The 24,813-nt window shown below is 34.9% G+C and overlaps 1 protein-coding gene across 6 annotated transcripts in view; it reads left to right on the top strand.

Moving 5' to 3' along the window:
• Positions 1-24,813, top strand: part of trpc7b (transient receptor potential cation channel, subfamily C, member 7b) — a 102,566-nt gene that overhangs the window by 66,638 nt on the left and 11,115 nt on the right. For all 6 annotated transcript variants that reach the window (XM_073921132.1, XM_073921134.1, XM_073921133.1 and 3 more), the window contains 3 exon segments: positions 2,135-2,351; positions 4,410-4,643; positions 7,612-7,876. In XM_073921132.1, coding sequence (XP_073777233.1) covers positions 2,135-2,351; positions 4,410-4,643; positions 7,612-7,876 — 716 coding nt within the window.

Below are 24,813 nucleotides of genomic sequence, written 5' to 3' on the forward strand. Positions count from 1 at the left end.
GTGTCGTTGTATGTCATATAACATGTCATTATATGTAATGCCAAATGACATGCAGTTTGTCATGTTATGTCATGTCATTTCTCATGTTGTATGATCTATGACATATTATATGTAATGTTATATGTCATGTAGTATGTCATATTATGTCATGTTGTATGATCTATGACATATTATATGTAATGTCATATGTCATGTAGTATGTTATGTTATGTCATGTTGTATGTCATATAACATGTCATTGTATGCAATGTCATATGTCATGTTGTATGTCATGTTAAATGTCATGTCCTCCCTCATGTTGTGTCATATGTCATGTCATCATATGTCATATTTCCTGTTATGTCATGTCATATGTCATGTTGCATGTCATGTTAAATGTCATGTCCTGCCTCATGTTGTGTCATATGTCATGTCATCATATGTCATATTTCCTGTTATATGTCATGTCATATGTCATGTTGTATGTCATGTTAAATGTCATGTCCTCCTTCATGTTGTGTCATATGTCATGTCATCATATGTCATATTTCCTGTTATATGTCATGTCATATGTCATGTTGTATGTCATGTTAAATGTCATGTCCTTTCTCATGTTGTGTCATATGTCATGTCATCATATGTCATATTTCCCGTTATATGTCATGTCATATGTCATGTTGTATGTCATGTTAATTGTCATGTCCTCCCTCATGTTGTGTCATATGCCATGTCATCATATGTCATATTTCCTGTTATATGTCATGTCATATGTCATGTTGTATGTCATGTTAAATGTCATGTCCTGCCTCATGTTGTGTCATATGTCATGTCATCATATATCATATTTCCTGTTATATGTCATGTCATATGTCATGTTGTATGTCATGTTAAATGTCATGTCCTGCCTCATGTTGTGTCATATGTCATGTCATCATATGTCATATTTCCTGTTATATGTCATGTCATATGTCATGTTGTATGTCATGTTAAATGTCATGTCCTCCCTCATGTTGTGTCATATGCCATGTCATCACGTCATATTTCCTGTTATATGTCATGTCATATGTCATGTTGTATGTCATATCATGTCATATATCATGTAATGTCATATATATAATGTAATGTCATGTTATAATTAATAATCAAGCAACTTTGCTGCTATACCACGGCTACATTGTGCCTGCTACAGCCATGTTATGGCAGCTAAGTTTCTTGATTATTACAACAGAATGAGCATACAGTTCAGCCATATCAGCTTAAAAATAGCAACTTTCATTGTTCTGAGCACACAATCTAACTACTAAATGAACAGGAAGATTATCTAAAGTCTTTTCAAAGTTGTTTAAACATGATGCTAATGGTCTAATCAGATTCAATGCATTATGCTAAGCTAGGAGAGCTTTTAAATGCGCCTCGTTTATTTCAAGTGGAGTGTTCCTTTAAAAACTGATCTCGATCCATTCATGAGAGAATAACATATCTAATTGGGATCTTATTTTCCTGTTTAAAACACACACAAATACAAACATAAATGTACTTTAATGGGATTACATAGGATTTGTGTGTGCTGTGTAGTTTTGTGCCTGTTGGGAAATGGTTGTAGCTCAGCATCAAGTTCTGTTGAAATCAGTTAAGTGCTTGGAAAAACTCTTGTTCATGTGCTGCGGCTCATGTAGACGGCTCTAATTCAGTCACTAATGAGGGTCTGTCTCAGTCAGGATGCTGCCTATGTAGACAGCAAGACGGCTCAGTAGGGTTTGTGACAGCGTGATTATTGCTCATTAAAGCATTCAAACCTTCTCTGAGAGAAAGAGATGAGGAATGGCAGACAGACTGATGATGATGGTGATGATGAAGGTATTGTGTGCTGTAACACTTGAACTCGAGGGCGATCATAACCTGCACATCGTCTGTATTGAGGAAAAACACTAACCGAACACAGATTTGACTGATTTAGGATGAATAATGCATCTCGAAACAGCTTTATAAGCATCTATTAGGAGTAAGAGAAACCTCTCCACAGCCACTGATGATGATGAATATGCATTATGTATGTTTTGTGTATGTGTCTATAAGCAAAGTTTGATTTAAATCTTACACTGCGCCTCATAACATATGATTTGTTGTTGTTGTTTTTTCTGTGTGTGTGTGTCAGCTGGGTCAGATCTTACGGAGTCCCTTTATGAAGTTTGTTGCTCACGCTGTGTCCTTCACCATCTTTCTGGCTCTGCTGGTTCTGAATGCATCCGATCGGTTCGAGGGGGTCAAAAACCTCCCCAACGAGACCATCACTGACCATCCACGACAGGTCTTCAGGGTCAAGACCACACAGTTCTCTTGGACAGAGCTGCTCATCATGAAATGGGTTCTGGGTAAGACCTGCTGCAGTGTGTGTGTGTGTGTGTGTGTGTGTGTGTGTGTGTGTGTGTGTGTGTGTGTGTGTGTGTGTGTGTGTGTGTGTGTGTGTGTGTGTGTGTGTGTGTGTGTGTGTGTGTTTGTGTATTCCTATTTCTGTTCTGCTGTCTTTCTTTACAGGTAATAAGAAGTCAAATGATGCTCAATAAAAATGCATCTAGAGGTTTTGTGACATTCTGTGAGGCTGTTTTTGCTTTGATAAAGCTGTCATCATTTTGCTCATATTTAAACACTCACTGCTACCACACACACGATTGATTTCTGATGTGTAAAAGTCTGCAGTTTGCTGCTCTTCTCTCATGTTTACAACAATCAAAAGTAAAAACAAACATAGATTTTCTCGTAATACTGATTTGATCATTTGATTTTTTTTACATTGCTTTGTTCTCTGATTGGCCAGTTGGGCCAAACATCCGCTCTGATTGGCCACCAGATGGGTCAATAATCTTATTTGATTAGTCAGATGGCCCTACAATCTGCTCTGATTGGTCAGATAGGCCAATAATCTGCTCTGATTGGTCAGATGGACTAATAACCTGCTCTGATTGATCATGTGGGCCAATAATCTGTTCTGATTGGTCAGATGGGCCAAAAAAATTGCTCTGATTGATCAGATGGGGTAATAATCTTATTTGATTCTTAAGAAGGACCTATAATCTTATATGGTTGGTCAGATGGCCCAATAATCTGCTCTGAATGGTCAGATGGGCCAATAATCTTTTCTGATTAGTCAAATGGCCCAATAATATGTTCTGATAGGCCAGATGGCTCAATAACCTGCTCTGATTGGCCAACAGATGGCCCAATAATCTGCTCTGAATGGTCGGATGGCCCAGTAATCTGCTCTGATTGCTTAGATGGCCCAGTTATCTGTTCTGATTGTTCAAATGGCCCAATAATCTATTCTGATTGGCCAGATGGCTCAATAACCTGCTCTGATTGACCACCAGAAGTCACAATAATCAGCTTTGAATGGTCTGATGGCCCAGTAATCTGCTCTGATTGGTCAGATGGGCCAATATTCTGTTCTGATTAGTCAAATGGCCTAATAACCTGCTCTGATTGACCAGATGAGCCAATAATCTGTTGTGATTGGCCAGATGGCCAGTAATCTGTTCTGATTGGTCAAATGGCCCAATAATCTATTCTGATTGGCCAGATGGCTCAATAACCTGCTCTGATTGACCACCAGATGTCCCAATAATCAGCTCTGAATGGTCGGATGGCCCAGTTATCTGCTCTGATTGGTCAGATGGGCCAATGTTCTGGTCTGATTAGTCAAATGGCCTAATAACCTGCCTTTATTGGCCACTTGGGCCAATAATCTGTTCTGAGTGGTCATATGGACCAATAATCTGCTCTGATTGGTCAGTTAGCCCAATAAACTGCTCTGATTGGCCACCAGATGGGTCAATAATCTTATTTGATTAGGCAGATGGCCCTACAATCTGCTCAGATTGGTCAGATGGGCCAATACTCTGCTCTGATTGGTCAGGTGGCCCTACAATCTGCTCAGATTGGTCAGATGGGCCAATATTCTGCTCTGATTGGTCAGATGGCCCTACAATCTGCTCAGATTGGTCAGATGGGCTAATACTCTGCTCTGATTGGTCAGATGGCCAAAAAAAATCTGCTCTGATTGGTCAGATGGCCCAATAATCTGCGCTATTTGGCCAGATGGGCCAGTAATCTTCTCTGATTGGTCAGATGGACTAATAATCTGCTCTGATTGATCATGTGGGCCAGTAATCTTCTCTGATTGGTCAGATGGACTAATAATCTGCTCTGATTGGTCAGATTGCCTAGACTGCTATGATTGGTTAACTAGGTATACAACTTATTTCCCTCAAAATACTGTACATGCCACTTTTTAAAAATATGGTCTAGTAAAATTGTGTTTACAGCACAGTAATGCATGCATGAAAGATTTAAAGTCCCTGTTTATTTATTAGATTTAATAGCTAACATGTGAACACGTATCAGATGAGCGCTGTGTGTGTGCGTCTGTGTTTCAGGCATGATCTGGTCGGAGTGTAAGGAGATCTGGGTTGACGGTCCGCGTGAGTATGTCATGCACCTCTGGAACGTTCTGGACTTTGGTATGCTGTCGATCTTCGTGGCGTCTTTTACCGCTCGTCTCATGGCATTTCTGAAAGCGTCTAAAGCTCAGCTCTACGTGGACCTGCACGTCCCAAACCATGACATCAGCAATGCATCACTTCCTGCTGACGTCGCATATTTCACATATGGTGTGTAAACACATGCAGATCAGCACGCAACTGTCTGAGCAAACTAACATTCAGTATGTTTAGCACATTTTGGATCATATGTGAAGTTACGATCATGTCCATTAATGTTTGTTAATTTAATCTCAGGTTAAGTTTAATCTCAACTGAAACATGAAGAGGGCGGGGCAAAGTGTAGCACCTCCCACTTAAAAAAAAAAACAGCCATTAGCGTTTTGTTTTCTCACAGCTCTGTCAGGTTGAGCTCAAGCACATGACAAACAAATGAGAAAAAGGGGCGGGGCATGTTAGACACTAGAGAACATTTGATTGGTGAGAAGATTTGATGAGAAACTGAAGTATGAAGTCATGTCATAGAAAATGTTGATTATTGAAGTGACAAACCGCAAGCTTTACATGTTTATATCAGGTTTATATATTCTAAATGTGAATTTTGTCACTGTTTTGGAGCACAGTAGTTATAGAAATCCTTAAAACTAACATCTAAAAGGGTTCATTTTAATTTCATGGAACCTGTAATGTAATAAGATTATAACGATCTGAAATGTTTTAATAATGTTCTTATAAGCAAAAAATAAAGTCCAGTTTTTGTATATGTTATATTAATGTTCTTGTTTGGTTGTATTAACATTATTGAAAACATTTTAAAACATTTTATTTTGCTCAGGATGTTATTTAAACGTTAGTAAAACGTTCCATTCCCCATTATATTAATGTTCTAAGAATGTCTTCCTAACATTCCCATTAAGTCATAAAAACATTGTCTAAATGTTCAAAAACACCAATGTTTTAGACGTTGTATTAACGTTTTGAACATTCAGACATAATGTTTATATATATATATATATATATATATATATATATATATATATATATATATATATATATATATATATATATATATATATATATATATATATTTCTAAAATCAGCGTTAGAAATGTAAAAAAAAAATGCCACTGAACTGAAAAGAACTACTTGACAAATTAAAGCTTAAAGTGCAAAAAGGGTATTTTTGCACACATTTTTATTGCTTTAAAATGTAGATGATAGATAGACAGACAGACAGACAGACAGATAGATAGATAGATAGATAGATAGATAGATAGATAGATAGATAGATAGATAGATAGATAGATAGATAGATAGATAGATAGATAGATAGAAAGATAGATATCCTCACTTTTTTATTTTGTCAAAAATATAAAGAAAACAAAACACCAGTGTGCAGTATTTTAGAAGAAAAAAACATTTCACTTAATTTATTAGACTGGATTTTTATTTTTATAATTTTGTAGATTTTTATAATAATTCATAAATACGATTATTAAAATATTAAATAGTTCTTAATAATAATTTATAATTTATATTAAGTTATACTTATTGTTTATTTAATTAACAATTATTTTAATATTTTAAATCAATTTCTGTTGTTGTTTTTTTACCTTTGGTATCTTGGTCAGTTTCATAAGTTGTATACACACACACAAACACAAAAATGACGGTTCATTCCGCTGTGGCGACCCCAGATTAATAAAGGGAATAAGCAGAAAAGAAAATTAATTTATATATATATATGTTTGTTTGTTTTTTACATTTATAGTTGTATTTAATTAACAAAACTAAAAATTCTAACTAGATATTTACTTTAATTTATTAATTTAGAAGTAAATCTAATTAGAAATCTTAAATTACACAGTGAGTTATAAAAACTGACATTAGAAAATAAATGTAAAATATTCAAACTTTTTTAAATTCATATATTTAATAATTATTTAAACAAAACAGAAAGTTTGCAGGTTGGTGACACATGAGGGGATTGAAGATTATGAGTGTGACTGATATCTGTTATCAATGCTGCTATCTGCTGGTGTGAAGGAGATATCACAGCCAGAGAACTCAAACATCATACATAGACATATATGCAGATATTGTGTAAGTCAGTGCTGACAGTGTGTGTGTGTGCGTGTGCTTGTGTGCGTGCGCGTGTGTGTGTGTGTGTGTGTGATCTCCATTGTGTTCACTGAGACTCTGTGATCAAAGTCTTCATTATTATGCTCCTCCACCTTTGACTTTGAATCTCTTTGAGTTCAGATCATCAAACACTTTCACACACCTCCACTTTACTTTAGCATTCCTTTAAATCGGACTCTATCAGCGCAGTGATTTTCAGAACCTTTCTGTGTGTGTGTGTGTGTGTGTGTGTGTTTTCGTATATGCATCTGTGTGTTTACGTGTGGGTGTGTTTGCCTGTGTGTGTGTGTGTTTGTGTGTGTGTCCTTGCCTGTGTTTGCACGTGTGTGTTTGGATGTGTGTGTGTTTGTGTGTATGCATGTGTATGTGTTTGCTTGTGTTTGCATGTGGGTGTTTGCATGTGTGTGTGCTTTTATATGTGTTTGCGTGTGTGTGTTGTTTAATGTGTGTGTGTTTGACTGTGTGTGTGTGTGTGTATGTGTTTGTGTATATGCATGCACATATGTGTGTGTGTGTTTGTGCTTGTGTGTATGCATCTGTGTGTTTACATGTGAGTGTGTTTGCCTGTGTGTGTTTGTGTGTGTGTCCTTGCCTGTGTTTGCACGTGTGTTTGCCTGTGTGTGTGTGTATGCGTGTGTGTGTATTTGTGTGTGTGTTTGCTTGTGTTTGCATGTGGGTGTTTGTATGTGTGTTTGCATGTGTGTGTGTGTGTGTGTGTGTTTGTGTTTATGCATGTGTGTATGTGTGTGTGTGTGTGTGTGCGTGCGTGTGTGTGTGTTTGCGTATGTTTGCATGTGTTTGTGTTTGTATGTGTGTCTGCATGTGTTTGTGTATGTGTTTCCGTGTGTGTGTGTCTGTGTATGTGTGTTTGCTTATCTGTGTGTGTGCTTGTGTTTGTGTGTCTATGTTTGCATGCGTGTGTGTGTGTGTGTGTGTGTGTGTGTGTACGTATGTGTGTGTGTGTGTGTGTGTGTTTGTGTGTGTGTGTGTGTTACAGCAAGGAACCGTTGGCGGCCGTCAGATCCTCAGATCATCTCAGAGGGTCTGTACGCCATCGCGGTGGTCCTGAGCTTCTCCAGAATCGCCTACATCCTCCCGGCCAACGAGAGCTTCGGGCCGCTGCAGATCTCTCTGGGACGCACCGTCAAGGACATCTTCAAGTTCATGGTGATCTTCATCATGGTGTTCGTGGCCTTCATGATCGGCATGTTCAACCTCTACTCATATTACCTGGGAGCCAAGTATAACCCCGCCTTCACCACGTGAGTAACACCCATAACAAACAGTAGTTCAGTGGTTAGCACTGTGGCCTCACAGTAAGAAGGTTGTTGGTTCGAGTCCCAGCTGTGCCAGTTTGCATGTTCTCCCCGTGTTGGTGTGGGTTTCCTCCAGGTGCTCCGGTTACAGTCCAAACACATGCACTATAGGGGAATTGATCAACTAAATTGGTCGTAGTGTATGTGAATGTGTGTATGGTTATACTGGGTTGCCGCTGAAAGGACATCCGCTGCTTAAAGCATATGCCGGAATAGTTGCCGGTTCATTCTGCTGTGGCAAACTCTGATAAATCAGAAACTTAGATGAAGGAAAATGAATGAATGAAATAATAAAAGTCAGACCGGAAACACAAACTTGTGCAACAAGTTTTGCAGTTCGCTGCATCGCAAAGCTCAAGCTCTGTGGACTCTGACCCAGGGGCGCAACTGCACATTTACTGATAGGTATGCGGCTTCAACTTTTGCGTGCCCCCCTTCAATCCAACTATATTTTAAAGCAGGCAAGTGATAAAATGTGAAAATATTTCCATCAATAAATTAAAGATATTTTTCATAAAGATATCAATATGCTTCATACTATTTCAGTTGTGTTCAGAACTGTGAAACTGTATTTTTTTGAAGAAGTAAAAGGTATAATTACATTAAGCATGTTAAGTCGCAAAGAAATGCATCTCATACCTCCCCAAATTTCTTCTCAATTTAATTTTCACTCACTAAATGATTATAGCACCTTGACTAGCCTTGCTTTTGGACACTTTGTACTACATTTGTCAAAACTAAGTGATAGACATGGGAGTCCTAAAGGGCAAAAGAACACTGCAATTACTTCTCACATGCATACTGTGAGAAGTGTAAGGTCTGTCTTTGCAAGAACAATTGACTGAAACTGCTAAAAGTGAAATAAAAAAGACTGTCAAATGTTTAGTGTAAAAGAAACAGAAACAAACTGTGTGAAATGTTCTATTTAATTGAAATGTTATAACTTTGTTTGTAGCTAAAATTAAAATAGTTTTGAGCTAAGAAGTTACCAAAAGGCCTGATGAATCAATATGATGCATAATAAATTCATAAAAATACGTATATGGTATGAAAAATGGAGGGGAGGGGGGAATGATTTTTTAATTTAATAAAATACAATATTATGCGCGTATAAAATGCTAAATAAACTTTTTTAACTATATATATATATATATATATATATATATATATATATATATATATATATATATATATATATATATATATATATATTATTTGAAACTTTTAATATGGATAATTTCAAAAATAGTTTTGGCACAATGGCGGCCCCCATGTGTGGCGCCCCTATGCGCCACATATACTGCATACCCCCTTTTTGCGCCACTGCTCTGACCTGGTCAGAAATGTTAAAAATATAGACCAATCGCTCGCATTTTGTCAATGTCTAATCATCTTGTTTAATCCCGCCCCTTTTCACAGTGCTGAACTACAGAATTTCACAAGCGCGTAATCCAGTGTGACTGCAGCTTAATTCTAGTGGGTCAAAATTGACCCAAAGGACAACCACTGTAGCCTAACGCCCTATTCACACGGGGCGTCAGCATCAACGCTTCCCATTCACTTTAAATGGGTGACGTTAGGCATTGCGGAACTGCATTATGGATCCGTCGGCGACTCTTCAGAGGCGTTGCTTGCTGCAGAAGTTGGGACTAGCTCAACTTTTCAAGCACCGATGGAAGCGTCAGCCAATTAGATCACTGTATGCAAATACACCAGCTCAGACAGTGGCCTATTGCTGACTGAATTTCATTGGCTGACGCTGCTATGACGATCGCGTCAGCCCCAACTTCAGACACGCCTTCAATCAACCGCTGACGCTGAAGCCCCGTGTGAATGGGGCTTAAATGAATAAGTTCTAATCAAGCACTGAAGTTTTACAGCGTTTATTTACATTTCTGATGTGTAAAGACACAGCGTTGGATGTGAACTGTCATAATTCGAGCTGAAACGCCTCCACCTCGCGTGTTTGATACTCCTGCTCTCTCTCTGTCGTCTTGCATTAGCGTCAGTGCTGTTTTCCAGCGGTGCGCTCTGATTGCTATTCCGCGCACAGACAGACGTGTCAGGCTTATGAGAGAACGGCTCGGCTCTAATCTTTTCCAAATCGCTCTGCAAAAATGTCTCTCTCAGATTTGGTCAGCTGGTTTTTGAAGTGGATCCCCTGCGGTCGGGCTTCATTTAAAAGTGCACAGAATGAGCCGCGTGTCCGTCCTCACGGGGGCCGTTCGATGGATTGTCTTTCATTTAAAAGGTCCATAAAGCGTTCGAATCGGCTGCTCATTATGGACCGCAGATCCTAAACCTCAGCTGGAGAACCTGCTTCATGTGATTCTCCTGAAATTCGCCTGGAGAAATCAGCAGGTCAGCTTTTGTCGTGCTGTAAGAACAAACTGCATTTTTACAAACCTAAATCAGACGATGTTGAGACAGTATGGAAAATGCAAATAAAAAAAAGACAGTAATGATTTTTTAATATTTACTTTGACTTGTTTTTCATTGCAGACAATATGAACACAACTCATTTCACGTTTTTTCCTGGCCGACTTCATTTCATTTGTAAATATACATCCTTTCCTGTCATTTAGACCTGCAACACATCCCAAAACAAGTTGTGACAGGAGCAGTTTAGGGCTGGTCAGCAGGTAAACTGGTTAAATAATGATGTGATGTGAAACAGGTGATGTCAACAGGTGATTGTAATCATGATTCGCTACAAAAGCAGCATCCAAGAAAGGTCCTTTAGGAGCAAAGACAGGCCGAGGATCACCAACAAATACATGTGAAATGTTTAAAAACAATGTTCCTCAAAGAAAGAGAGGAAGACATTTGGATATTTCACCTTCAACAGTGCAGGACATCATTAAAAGATTCAAGGAATCTGGAGGAATTTCAGTGTGTAAAGGACAAGAGTGCAAACCTAAGCTGAACAACCGTGATCTCCGATCCCTCAGGGGGCGTTGCATCAAAAATCCTCATCTATGAGCCAGATCAGCACATGAGCTCAGGACTACTGCGGCAAACCTTTGTCAGTACCACAATATATAGTTACATCCACAAATGCCAGTTAAAACTGTACTGTGCCAAAAGGAAGCCCTATGTTAACAGTGTCCAGAAGCGCCGTCGACTATTCTGGGCATCAGAGATGGACCATCACACAGTGGAAACATGTACTGTGGTCTGATAAGTCAGTATTTCAGGTATTTTTTGGGATGAATGAATGCCATGCAGTGTTTAGGATTTATTTCCAGCTGAGGCGGCAGACTCTGTTGGGCCTTTTACAGACATCTACTGACAACCTGTGGCGTTATTTCAATGACAAATGTCTTCAGCCCAATATTACAAGTCGAGATCGCGTTTATGTGATACAAGCATGCTAATCTCTTTGCTTGCCCGCCAATTTCCTCTGTTTGTGCACAAAACTTCTTGCACACCCTCAAATATACTCTGCTCAAGTGCAGATTTTCTTGTGCGCTCTCAAATAAACACTGCTGAAGCACGATTTCTGCATTTGGTGCATAAATATGCTAGGAATATTTATGAATGTCTCCTATAGACTTACAGAGTGGCATTAATGCATCCTGAATTAAAGTAAAACGGCTATAAACTCCAGCGAGATAAAGTGATCGTATGCAGAGCCCTAGACCTTTATCGATAAAGTATAATTATGGAAACCATGTTCATCTTAAGTAAAAGCTTTGTCGCGTTTGCTGCGCTCACGCACCTGTCAGTCAAACAGTCAGCATGTCACAGCACTACAGTGGTTACACAAAAGTTTGCGCTGTTATAATTCACTTATTTTTTAATACGTTTTGTTGTGATTATAACCCGCTATTAAAATAATGAATGCTTTGAATGAGAAGTTGTAATGTTGCCATGGCGGGATGAATTTTGGTATGGCGCCCCGCCATGGAAGAATGAATATAGGAGAAAAAAGGTAAAAATAAATACAAGTAGACATACATTAAATACACAAATACAAGTCAAAGTAAATTTACAGATCATTCTCTGTAAACATTAGAGATGGTTGTGCATGAAAATCCCAGTAGATCAGCAGTTTCTGAAATACTCAGACCATCTTGTCGGAAAATATGGCGAAAAGTCCACCATGACGGTAATAATTTAATCGCAGTGTTTACTTCAATAATGCCACTAATATCAGAATACTCCACATGTCTTAATTCCATTTCTGTTTAGTACAGTTATGACTTTAGTCAGATGAAGGTCATTAAAAATGGCTGTTTGGAGCTTATGTAGGCCTACAGTTCAACATTCATGTTTAACTGAATAAACAGTGAGTAAACACAAGTCCATCTTATTGAACATCATTTATTTTCATCACCAATTATCAGAGTCGAACAGTTTCTCAAGCAGTTCGTGATGCATTTGGAAACAGGAGATGGACCCCTGGTCTAATGCGCCACCTGGCTTGAGAAACCCACTCTCAAAGACTTATTATTTGGGTAGCACACATATTCTGAATGCCTTCGGCAGAGTTCAAATGAGCCTTTTTAATCTAGATTAATTTCAAGATTACAGTGAAATTAATGTAGATTAAAAAATGTATCTATGCCCACCTATGATATATATATATATATATATATATATATATATATATATATATATATATATATATATATATATATAGCACACTACTGTACTTAACCCATATATTGTTTTTCCTACTATATACCATATAAATTAGTATTGACATATTCATACACAGGGGTTGCCTTTATGAATGGCTCATTTATTAATACAGATTGTTTAAAATTCTATCTGGTAATTTCTTTTAATATTGATTTTCTACACTGATCAATGAAGCTGAATCATGAAAACAGCACGCTTCCTCATGTGACATTTGCTTATATAACATAAACTCTCGCAGAGTTATTTTCTCCTCCATATATTGGATTTTGAAAAATGCATTTCACTACAATAAGAGAAAAATATGATTAGATAAAGCAATTTAATTTACCACCTTGTAAAAATCAACACCAAATGCTAAATTATAATGGAAATGCATCAAAGACACTGATTATTATCTTGGCAAATAAGCAGATCTCAGTGATGTCGGCTAGTAATGCATTGGCTTTGACTGTATGTGTGCGTGTGTCTGCAGCGACGGTAGTTTTATGTCACCGTAGGAGGGAAATTAGCATGCTGATTGGAGAGATGCAGCGGCTCGTAACGGCCTATGATTTCAGTCCTCTAGATCCTCTAATGGAGAACGCAGGAGCGAGGGCGTCCCATTGACGTTTCTCAGCCTGTCAGAGTGACGACGTCACTATTTTAATCATTGACTGTACATCACATCCTCCCGCAGAGATGGAGACAGGACAGTAAGAACAGAATGCACTTCAGTACAGTCAAGAGGAAAACAACATACAGCGGGGGAAATAAGTATTGAACACGTCACCATTATTCTCAGAACACATTTGTGCTGCTGATGTCTTCTGTTCTTCATCGGATGTTGGTAACAACCAAAGAAATCAATATTTAAAACTAATTAGTTCACAAGTAAAGTTATGTGTAATAAATTGAAATGACGCAAGGAAGAAGTATTGAACACATGAAGAAAGGAAGGTGTAGAAAGACATGAAAAGACCAGACAGCAGCTGAAATTTCTCTCAGTAGCAATCTTCAGCCTTTCGTCATTGTAAATTAATATCATATGTTCAATACTTATTTCCCCCGCTGTATGTTTTAATTTTTAAAGCTTTAGTTGGTAAATTATCACAGCATATATCTACTTTGTTGATGTACTGCTTAAATAGGGGATAGCGGGGACTAAAGTAACATTTGTAATAAAAACCTCATTTTAAAAGAATGTTTTTTGCAGAAATGCAGTGTATATTTTCGCTGTGGTTACTAAGTCACGAGTGGTCTGTCAAAATCAGCTGTTGTTTTGTATCAATGCAGAACAACTCCAATACCTGCACTTTAAATAAAAGGTGCACATTGTTAATTTTGCCAAAGTCAGCATGGACGAAAGTAACACACGCGCGGGTCAAACAACATTTGCTTAATATACTTGCTTAATCTTGTGTATTTTATTTATATCTGACTATGACCTTTTTCATTTGATCATATTTTGTCCTTCATTTTTGCAAAAAAAAAAAAAATTATTAAACTGCATTTTGATTTTATATATTAAAATATATTTTAATATATTTTAATTTAGCTCCATCAAATGTTTCAGAAGCAGTCCAACAATGCAAAATGTAAACATTTTCTCCAATTTTAAATATATTTATTAATTATTATTTTTACATCTACATTGTAAGGTATAAGACTAACAAATGTTCGTCCAATTAAAATTTGTCAGGCTGACAATTCTCACAATTTTTTTTTTTCTAAGGTTTTTTTTTTACATGATTTATTTTTGGCCTTTTTGCCTTTATTAGGTAGGACGGTATTGAGACAGGAAGCAAAGCTGGAGAGAGAGAGAGAAGGGGGGGTAGGGTAGGGAAATGTCCCCGAGCCGGGATTCGAACTCGGGACGCCCTGACGTGCTACTGTACTATATGTCAGTGCTCTAACCATTTAACACATTTCTAATCATAATAGTTTTAATAACTCATCTCTAATAACTGATTTATTTTATCTTTGCCATGATGATAGTAAATAATATTACACTCGATATTCTTCAAGACACTTCTATACAGCTTAAAGTGACATTTAAAGACTTTAGGTTAATTATGTTAACTAGGCAGGTGAGTGTAATTAGGCAAGTCATTGCACTGTTGAAGTCAGAATTATTCGCCCCCTTTGAATATTTTTTTCTTTTTTAAATATTTCCCAGATCATGTTGAACAGAGCAAGGAAATTTTCACAGTATGTCTGTTAATATTTTTTCCTCTGTAAAAAGTTTTATTTGTTTTATTTCGGCTAGAATAAAGGCAGTTTTACATTTTTTAAACATTAATTTTTTACATTATAACATTAATCATAATTTTTTAACAATATTGTTAGCCCCTTTAAGCTATATATTTTTTTCCAGATTTTTTTCCTGATGAAACCATCGTGTGTGTGTGTGTGTGTGTGTGTGTGTGCGTGTGTGTGTGTGTGTGTGTGCGTGCGTGTGTGTGATAAACATACCGCATTGTGTTATTATAATCATAATTATAATTATCATGTAATCATAATATAATTACTTTCTTCAAAAAGGACCCGTGAATTTGCAGAAACAATACGGTCTCAGTGGTGTGAAGATAAAGTGGATTTAATTTGCATTCAAGCTGTTGTTAGAGAAAATCAGCATGCCTGCTCATTTGATCATTCTGAACTAATCACACAATATAAATTGCAAAACAAAACTAAAACAAGAGCATCTCAGCCCACATATACTGGATTTTATAGTCATTCTAACTGCATAAACGGCTACAAAGAGAGTGTGTACTTTCTGCTTTAATGAATATTGTGCATTTTACATGTCAGCATATGACACCCTGATGCACAAACCCTAAGTTCATCTCAAGTTGCATGTGTGTATTTTTTTTGCAATGGCCAAATATATGTAGATTATATCTGTCAATCTTTTCTTTTATGCGCAAAGTCATTAGAATATTAAGTAAATAGAGATATTTGTACTAATTTAGTAAATTTACTACCATAAATACACCAAAACACAATTTTTGATGAGTAATGTGCATGGCTAAGAAGTTCAACAAGAAAAACAAAACAAAGCATAAAAACATGTGGTTTTTTTTTCAGTAATTTGACCTTTTTGTGTCTCCAGATTCCAGATTTTGTCTCAGCTTGTCTCGAAGTTGTGTTAGCTAAGTATTGTTCTGTTTTAACAAAGTATAAATTAAGCAAAAGTTGATTTGTTCACGGTTTAGATAATGATTAAATCTCTAATTCCAAAATTTACACATTACTTTAATCTTTTTTTCAAGTGTCACAATATTTATTTATTTATTTATTTATTTATTTATTTATTTATTTATTTATTCATTTATTTATTTGTTTATTTTTAAGTCACAGTTTAGGTAATGCAAAAATCTATTTTGCCAAAACATTTACAATTATGACTGTTTTGTGGTCCATGGGTCACATTTGTGTGATTAATTTAATTTAATCGTATTTGTTTAATTTTATTTATTTATTTATGTTTATTTTACTTTTATTTATGTATGTATTTTTTATTTATTTTTATTTAGTTACAGTTCAGGTGATGCATACATCCCAATTTCCACAAATTGATATTGGGCGGTTGGCTTTGTGGTTTAGCGTCACATCATTTGTTTATGTATTTATTTGTTTATTATGCATAAATCTCAATTTCCAAAATGTAACATTTATGACTGTTTTTGTGGTCCAGGGTCACTTTATTTCATTTTGTTTACTTATTTATTTCATAACTCATTTATTTATTTGTTTAGTCACAGTTCCGATAATACATAGATACACGTCTGGCTGGTTTTGTGTCCCAGGGTTGCATTTTATTTATTTATTTTATTTTATTTTATTTTATTTTATTTTATTTTATTTATTATTTATTTATTTATTTATTTATTTATTTATTTATTTATTTATTTATTTATTTATGTTATTTTATTTTATTTTATTTTATTTTATTTATCTTATTATTTTTTTTATTAATTTATTTATTTATTTTATTTTTATTTTTTTATTTTATTTTATTTTATTATTTTATTTTAATTTATTTATTTATTTATTTATTTATTTATTTATTTATTGGTTTGTTTGTTTGTTTGTTTGTTTAATTCATTTATTCACAGTTTAGATAATGCACAAATCTCAATTTCCAAAAATTCACATTTATGACTTATTTTGTGGTCTATTGTTACATAATTTAATTTAATTAATTCATTTATTTATTTATTCTTCTTTTTTATAATTTATCTGTTTAAATGTATGCTGTTTTAATTCATTTAATTTATTATAATTATTATTTATTAATTAATTTATTTTTTTAATTTATTTCTTTCTTTGTTTTGTAAATATATTAACTCTCAGGTCAAAGGTCAGTTTTACTGAATTTCAGTCTATGTCTCATGTTCAAAACATGTTTTTAGTGTGTGTGCGCATGTGTGTGAGCTGCTGGTGTCAGTAGAGGGCAGTGTATATCTGCTTTCCTCTGGTCTTCTCATAGAGCCACACTGTCTCCGCATCTTCACCCAGCGAGCTTTAATAAAGATCAGATGGAGAATGCGAATCTCGCAAGACATTCAAACACCTCCGAGCCTCCAACACACTCCACAAACCTCACATCTGCAAGACCACAGCTTAAATACTAATACAACACTTAATAAAATACAGCAGCAGGCAGAGAAGATCAGAACCAGGCCTTCTCACAGTAGTCCATGCTTAAAATGCAAGCTTCAAGAGTATGTGGTATGCACAGACATTTCCCACATGATGTTGAACAGATTCAGGAAATTTTCACAGTATTTCCTATAATGTTTTTTCTTCTGGAGAAAGTCTTATTTGTTTTATTTCAGCTAGAATAAAAGCAGTTTTTAATTTTTTAAAACCCATTTTAAGCTCAATATTATTAGCCTCCTTAAGAAATATTAGTTTTGGATTGTCTCCAGAACAAACCACTGTTATACAATGACTTGCCTAATTACCCTAACTTTACCCTAATTACACTAGTGAAGCCTTTAAATGTCACTTTAAGCTGAATACTAGTGTCTTGAAGAATATCTAGTCTAATATTATTTACTGTCATCATGGCAAAGAGAAAATAAATCAGTTATTAGAGATGAGTTATTAAATCTATTATGATTAGAAATGTGTTGAAGAAATCTTCACGTTAAACAGAAATTGGGGGTAAAATATAGGACGGTTAATAATTCTGACTTTAACTGTATGTAAATATTTTAGTTTTGTATTTTTTGGTATTTTATATGTTTTATTTTTATATACTCAATGTTTGTAAATATAATATGTAAATACAAACTTTTATTTTATATGCCATTAATCATTTGACAGCACTAAAATAAAGTAAACGTAAAATAAATATTGTCTTGTTTTTATAAATAATAAGTCAAAACTAAGTGAGTTTTTTCTTAAAACAAGCGACATAATCTGCCAATAAAATAATCTTGTTTTTGGTTGGAAAAAAGTTTGTTTTTCTCACTCCATCGGCAGATTTACCGTCTTTTCAGGAAAATCTCACTTCATTTTGACACATTATTTCTGAAAGCAAAACAATATCATTACATGTTCAGAAAATGCTGTATAAGATTTATCAAATACGATTTATTTGATATTTGGACTAGAAACAAGACAAAATTATTCAAAATTTCCTCTGAATTTTCTTTTTCCAGTATTTCCCAAATTGTCATTTCTCACAATATTTCCTATAAGGTTTAATCTTCTGGAGAACAGCTTATATAATTTATTTTGGCTAGAATAAAAGCAGTTCTTATTTTTTTTAAACCCATTTTAAGCTCAATATTATTAGCCCCCTTAAGCAATATTAGTTTTGGATTGTCTCCAGAACAAACCACTGTTATACAATGACTTGCCTAATTACCCTAACTTTACCCTAATTACCCTAGTTTAGCCTTTAAATGTCACTTTAGGCTGAATACTAGTGTCTTAAAGAGTATCGAGTCCAATATATATACATGCCTTATATATACAGCAGGCTAATAATTCAGACTTAAGCTGTACATCTTAAATGCAGTATAAGTCACTGTGGATAAGAGCATGTGGGAAATGCAGGTGTTTGTTATCTTCCGCTGACCAATTCATTTACATTCATGCATTTGGCAGACGCTTTTATCCAGACGTGCGGTGCATTAAGACTGTACATTTGATCAATTCATGCTTTTTCCTTCACTATTTTATTAGTGGGCAGAGTATTATTAAGTGCTTAAGTGCAACGTGAGTCATGTTCATTCATACGACCACTGTGACTGCAGCGTTAGATCAAATAATTCTTGCTTATTCGTGAATGTACAGTATTGATTAATCATGCTTGATCTGCGCATGTTGTGGAAAAGAAGAAATCTCTAAAATATCTGCTAATATATAAAGTGCATCCGTAAAGCAGCTTTCCTGTTGACGAAGCTGATGTGTGTACTGTATATTGAAATAATCTATATCAAATATTTCCCTAGTGATGTTTAACGGCGCACAGTATTTTCTTTTTTATTATTTTACACTATTTTTTAATGTTTTTTCTTTTTTCTTATTTTTCTTACTTTTTTTTGTTGGCTAAAATAAAAGTAGTTTTAATAAATGTTAATATGATTCTTAAGGTCATTATTATTATTATTATTATTATTATTATTATTAATTATTATTATTAAAACTATTATATAATTTTAACGTTATATAATTATAACCTTAATTATTATTGAGGTTATATAACATTATTATAATTGGTATTATTCTTATTATTAATTATTATAAAAACATTCTATATTTTTATAAAAGTCTCTTTTATCATGATTATTATTGTTAGTTGTTATAAAATATGACACAATTTTTGAAGTCAAGATTATTTTTAATATTAATTATGATTATTAATATGTAATTGGTGAGGTGATGATGATGATGATTATTATTATTTATAAAAAATCACCGTTTTTAAAGTCAATATTATTATTATTATTATTATTATTATCATCATTAATTATTGAAATATTATATAATTTCTATTGTTAATATTATTTTTAAAATAATTATTTTAATAACATATTTTAAAGGTTTTTGTTATTAATATTATTTATTTAAAATATTCTATTAAAATATTATTATTAAAATATTATATTATTTTAAATAAATTAATAATACTGATATATACATTTTAGGGTGATTTTAGTTCCTAATAGTAATATTTATTTTTATAAAAAATTATATAACATTATTCCTATTTATTGTTATTAAAATATATAAATTTCAAAATCAATATTATTATTATTAATGTTTTAAAGTATTATATTATTGTTAAAGTCATTATTATTATTATTATTTATTATTATTATTATTATTATTATTATTATTATTATTATTATTATTCATTTATTCATTTTCTTTTGGCTTTATTCATAAGGGGTCACCACAGTGAAATGAACTGTAAACTTATTCAGGATATCTTTTACTACACAGTGGATGCCCTTCCAGCGCCAACCCAGTACTGGGAAATATTATTATTATTATTATTATTATTATTATTAGTATTATTATTATTATTATTATTAATATTATTATTATTTTTTTATTATTATTATTATTATTTTTTTTACTAAAGCATAATATAACAAAATATAGTTTTTAAGGTCAATGTTATTTTAAATATTAATTATGATATTTAAAAAAAATAATGTTGAGGTTATTATTATTATCATTATTTATTATTAATGTATATAATTTTAAAATCTATATTATTATTAATATTATTATTATTATTATTATTATCATCATTACTTGTTATTAAAAATATCAAATTTCTTAGGTCAATATTATTTTAATATGAATGATAATAATACAATTTAAATGGGGTTTATTATAATTTTGTTTATTTAAAATACTATATTATTTTTTATATTAATTATTTATAATATATAAAATTTAATGTGATTATTATTAATAATAGGTATTATTATTATTTCAAAAATTTGTTTCTAAGGTCAGGGGTGTCGCTGTGGTGGGAGTTTTTAAGGGCCCACGCCGTTTTGGGACCCCCAGAGATACTATTAGAGTTCCACCAGAACATCCCCCAATTACCCTGCTCTTCACTTTCATCCATATGCTTAAAAAGTTGGCAGTTCATTCCGCTGTGGCGATAAATAAGGCACTAAGCCGAAGGATGTTGAATGAATAGTTTGAACAAGCAGCAAATGTAATAGTCTGAGAGTTTTGCTGACTCTTTGGAAAGTTTCTGTGAAGAAAGTAGCTCGCGTCACATCAGGAATTATTGTGAGTTATTGTCTAGCTGATGTGTTTGTGTTACAGTCGTTCATTGAGGTCAGACTTTCTCTGGATTCAGCACGATGAATCATGGGAAATGAACAGCAGACAGGACGAGCGCAGGGTTCAGTGATGTGAAGCGCTCACAGGTTTGCTAACAAGCTTTAAAGGTTAGAGCGCAGATACGTACGTGCGTGCGTGTGTGTGTGTGTGTGTGTGTGTGTGTGTCTGTGGCTCAGTGTCTTGTGTGTGTGTGTGTGTGTGTGTGTGTGTGTGTGTGTGTGTGTGTGTGTGTGTGATGCAGGTGGATGTGATAATGATCTCTCTTGGGGTGTGTGTGTGTGTGTGTGTGTGTGTGTGTGTGTGTGTGTGTGTGTGTGTGTGTGTGTGTGTGTGTGTGTGTGTGTGTGTGTGTGTGTGTGTGTGTGTGTGTGTGTGTGTTGCTGTCTTTCAAGTATCAGCTTTCACCAGCAATTCTTCTATACACAGACACACACACACACACACACACACACACACACACACACACACACACACACACAACCACACACGTTCATTCATTCATTTTCCTTCAGCTTAGTCCCTTTATTAATCAGGGGTCGCCACAGCGGAATGAACCACCAACTATTCCAGCATATGTTTGACACAGCAGATGCCCTTCCAGCTGCAAGCTAGTTATGGGAAACACCCATACACACTCATTTACGCACACTCTCATACGCTATGGCCAATTTGGTTCATCAAGTGTATGTGTTTGGACTGTGGGTGAAATGGTTAGCCCTGTGACCCCACAGCAAAAAGGTCACTGGTTCGAGTCCCGGCTGGGTCAGTCAAACTATTAAATGTCAGATGAACTAAATTGGCCATAGTGTATGAGTGTGTGTGTGTGAGAATGAGTGTGTATGGATGTTTCCCAGTACTGGGTTACAGCTAAAAGAGCATCTGCTGTGTAAAACATATGCTGGATTAGTTGGCGGTTCATTCTGCTGTGGCGACTCTTGATAAATAAAGAGACTAAGCGGAAGGAATTATTTTAATACAGAGATGATGATGCTGGAGCATTTCTATGAAGCACCACTGCAGGGTTTACACTCTTCTTTACACTCCAGAGATAAAAAAACGAGAGCAAACAGCAGACAGGAATGGACAGAATGAGTGAAAATGTCCTCCAACCGGGAGAGAAAAGGCAAAACTCTCCCGCTGGCAGAAGCTGAAGCACACATCGATCAGAAAAACACGCTCGCGGTGTGTGAGAGAGAGGTTAATCTGGGCACAGGAGTCTTCTTTTAAAGCCTGCGTGAGAGTGTGTGTGTGTGTGTGTGTGTGTGTCGGTTTTCACATATAAAAACATTTAAGGAACTCTTGAGAAATGTCACCCCTGGGGTTGACTGTCACTCGGGGATTTCTCGGAGATGCATAAACGTAGACACAAACACACTCGGGTGTGTATGAATACACTCACCGGCCACTTTATGACCTGTTCAAGCGCATGTTAAGGCCTGAATGTCCAAGGAAAGCAACTGAATGCATCTGAACTGGTAGACCTGATCAAGAAGATCTGCTGAAGTCCAGACCGAGCATCAGAATGAGGTGGAAAGGGGATTTAAGTGGCATGTTTGTTGGAGTATTTCAGGAACTGTGGATCTACTTTCAGAGAATGTTTACTGAGAATGGTCTAAAAAGGAGAACGTATACTGTGATTTCACTGCAAAAATCTGCTCTTCTTGCCTTTTTTTGCCCTTTATCTAGTCCAGAACTCTTAAATCAAGAAGCATTTCTAGACAAGCAAAGCGTATTGTCTTGTTTTAAGAAGTAACACGTCAAAATTAGGTGAGTTTTTTTCTCACTTTCCTTAAACGTATTATATAACTTCCAAGGTCAATATTACTTTTAATATTAATATTTATTAATAATATCTCATTTTAAAGTTGTTTATTATGAATAATATTTATTGTAAAAAAAATATTATAAATATTATTATTGTTAATTATTGTTATAATAAAAATATTTAATTTTAAGGTCAACATTGTTCTTATTAATTGTTATTAAAATATAATTGTTTAATCACTTTTATTATTTTAAAAATTGTTTTAAGAAGTTCATTCATTTTCTTTTTGGCTTAGTCCCTTTATTTATCCGGAGTTGCCACAGCGGAATGAACCACCAACTTATCCAGCATATGTTTTACGCAGTGGATGCCCTTCCAGCTGCAACCCATCTCTGGGTGTTTTAAGAAGTAATACATGAAAATTAAGTGAGTTCTTCCATACTTTCCTTAAACATATTATATAACTTCCAATGTCAATATTATTTTTAATATTAATATTTAGTAATAACATATAATTTTAAAGGTTTTTATATAATTTTTATTGTTAAAAATATATATTTTTATTAATTATATAAAAAATAATAATTATAATTATTATTTATAATTAATAATAATACTTATTATAAAAATATTATATTTTAAGGTCAACATTATTTTATTAATTGTTATTAAAATATAATATTATTATATTTTTTAATTATTTTTTTAATTGTTTCAAGAGGTTCATTCATTCATTTTCTTTTTGACTTAGTTCCTTTATTAATCCGGAGTCGCCACAGCGGAACGAACCGCCAACCTATCCAGCATATGTTTTACTTCCTGCCGCAACCCATTCACTCTCATTCACACACACACACACACTCATACACCACAGCCATTTTAGTTCATTAATTCCCCTACAGCACATGTGTTTGGACTGTGGGGGAAACCCACACCAACACGGGGAGAACATGCAAACTCCACACAGAAACACTCCTGACCCTGTCGGGACTCGAACCAGTGACGTTCTTGCTGTAAGGCAACAGTCCTAAGCACTGAGCCATGGTGCCACCCAAGTCAAAAAATGTAAACTAATAATAATAATTAATCAAATTAAATGTTCATTTAACAATTAAACAGTTAAATTATTACTCTAAACTCTGGTATAAAGCAACTTCAGGTTGGAGATTTGTTTGTGCACAGATGTGCTTTTTGTTTTGAGTCACTGCCGAGAGAAATAAAGCAGGTCTAACCCAGCAGGTGGACTTAATAAAGTGGTCGGCGAGTGTGGAATAATCGAGTGTAGTAGTGGATTATTGCAGTGTATGAATAATGCATGAGAGATTTTTTTAAATGGTTTGTTATAGGTCATTTATAAGACTCCGCCCACCCTCATTTGCATTATGCACTATAAAAACAGACCTCACTGATCTGCGTAAAAGCATCTGCTGAATGAATGAAATAAAACTGTTAAAGACCCAATGAAGAGCTATTCCGGTAAACACAGGGGAGTATAAGTCAGACGAGGGCTGGATAATATATGGCTGGTATTTTAGGAACAAGAGAGAAACACTGAAGACGAAAAAGGGAGATGATTTCCTTGCCCAGTCTGTGGGCGCAAAGCAACACAAGAGAAATGAACATAAAACTCTGCATGTGTGTGTGTGTGTGTGTGTGTGTGTGTGTGTGTGTGTGTGTGTGTGCGTGCGTGCGTGCGTGCGTGCGTGCGTGCGTGCGTGCGTGCGTGCGTGCGTGCGTGCGTGCGTGCGTGCGTGCGTGTGTGTGTGTGTGTGTGCGTGCATTTCTCAAGGAAGGTAGATGACCTATACATGAGTCAGAAAAGAAATCTCTTTCTCTCAGCCTACTTCTTTAAACACACTCTCAGTCAAGTAAATCTATGAAACAGAGGAGAGAAGCGCACAAAAGAAACAATATAATGAGACGTGTGTGTGTTTGTGTGTGTGTGTGTGTGTGTGTGTGTGTTTACCTGCAGATATGCAGTTTTCGACAGCGTCATCTAGAGCAGCTCTTCCGTAGGTTTTCCTAAAGTTCATTATGATCGCTCCGTTCCAAAACCCAGCGAGCGCGCTTTGCCATCCGCCTCCTACATAGTCAGCTGTCTTCTAAGATGACATCTTGACTGAGATTGAGCCTCGTGAGTGGCAGATTTGGAGTGTTACTCAAA

The sequence above is a fragment of the Danio rerio genome, chromosome 14, assembly GCF_049306965.1.
Source record: "Danio rerio strain Tuebingen ecotype United States chromosome 14, GRCz12tu, whole genome shotgun sequence".
NCBI lineage: Eukaryota > Metazoa > Chordata > Actinopteri > Cypriniformes > Danionidae > Danio > Danio rerio.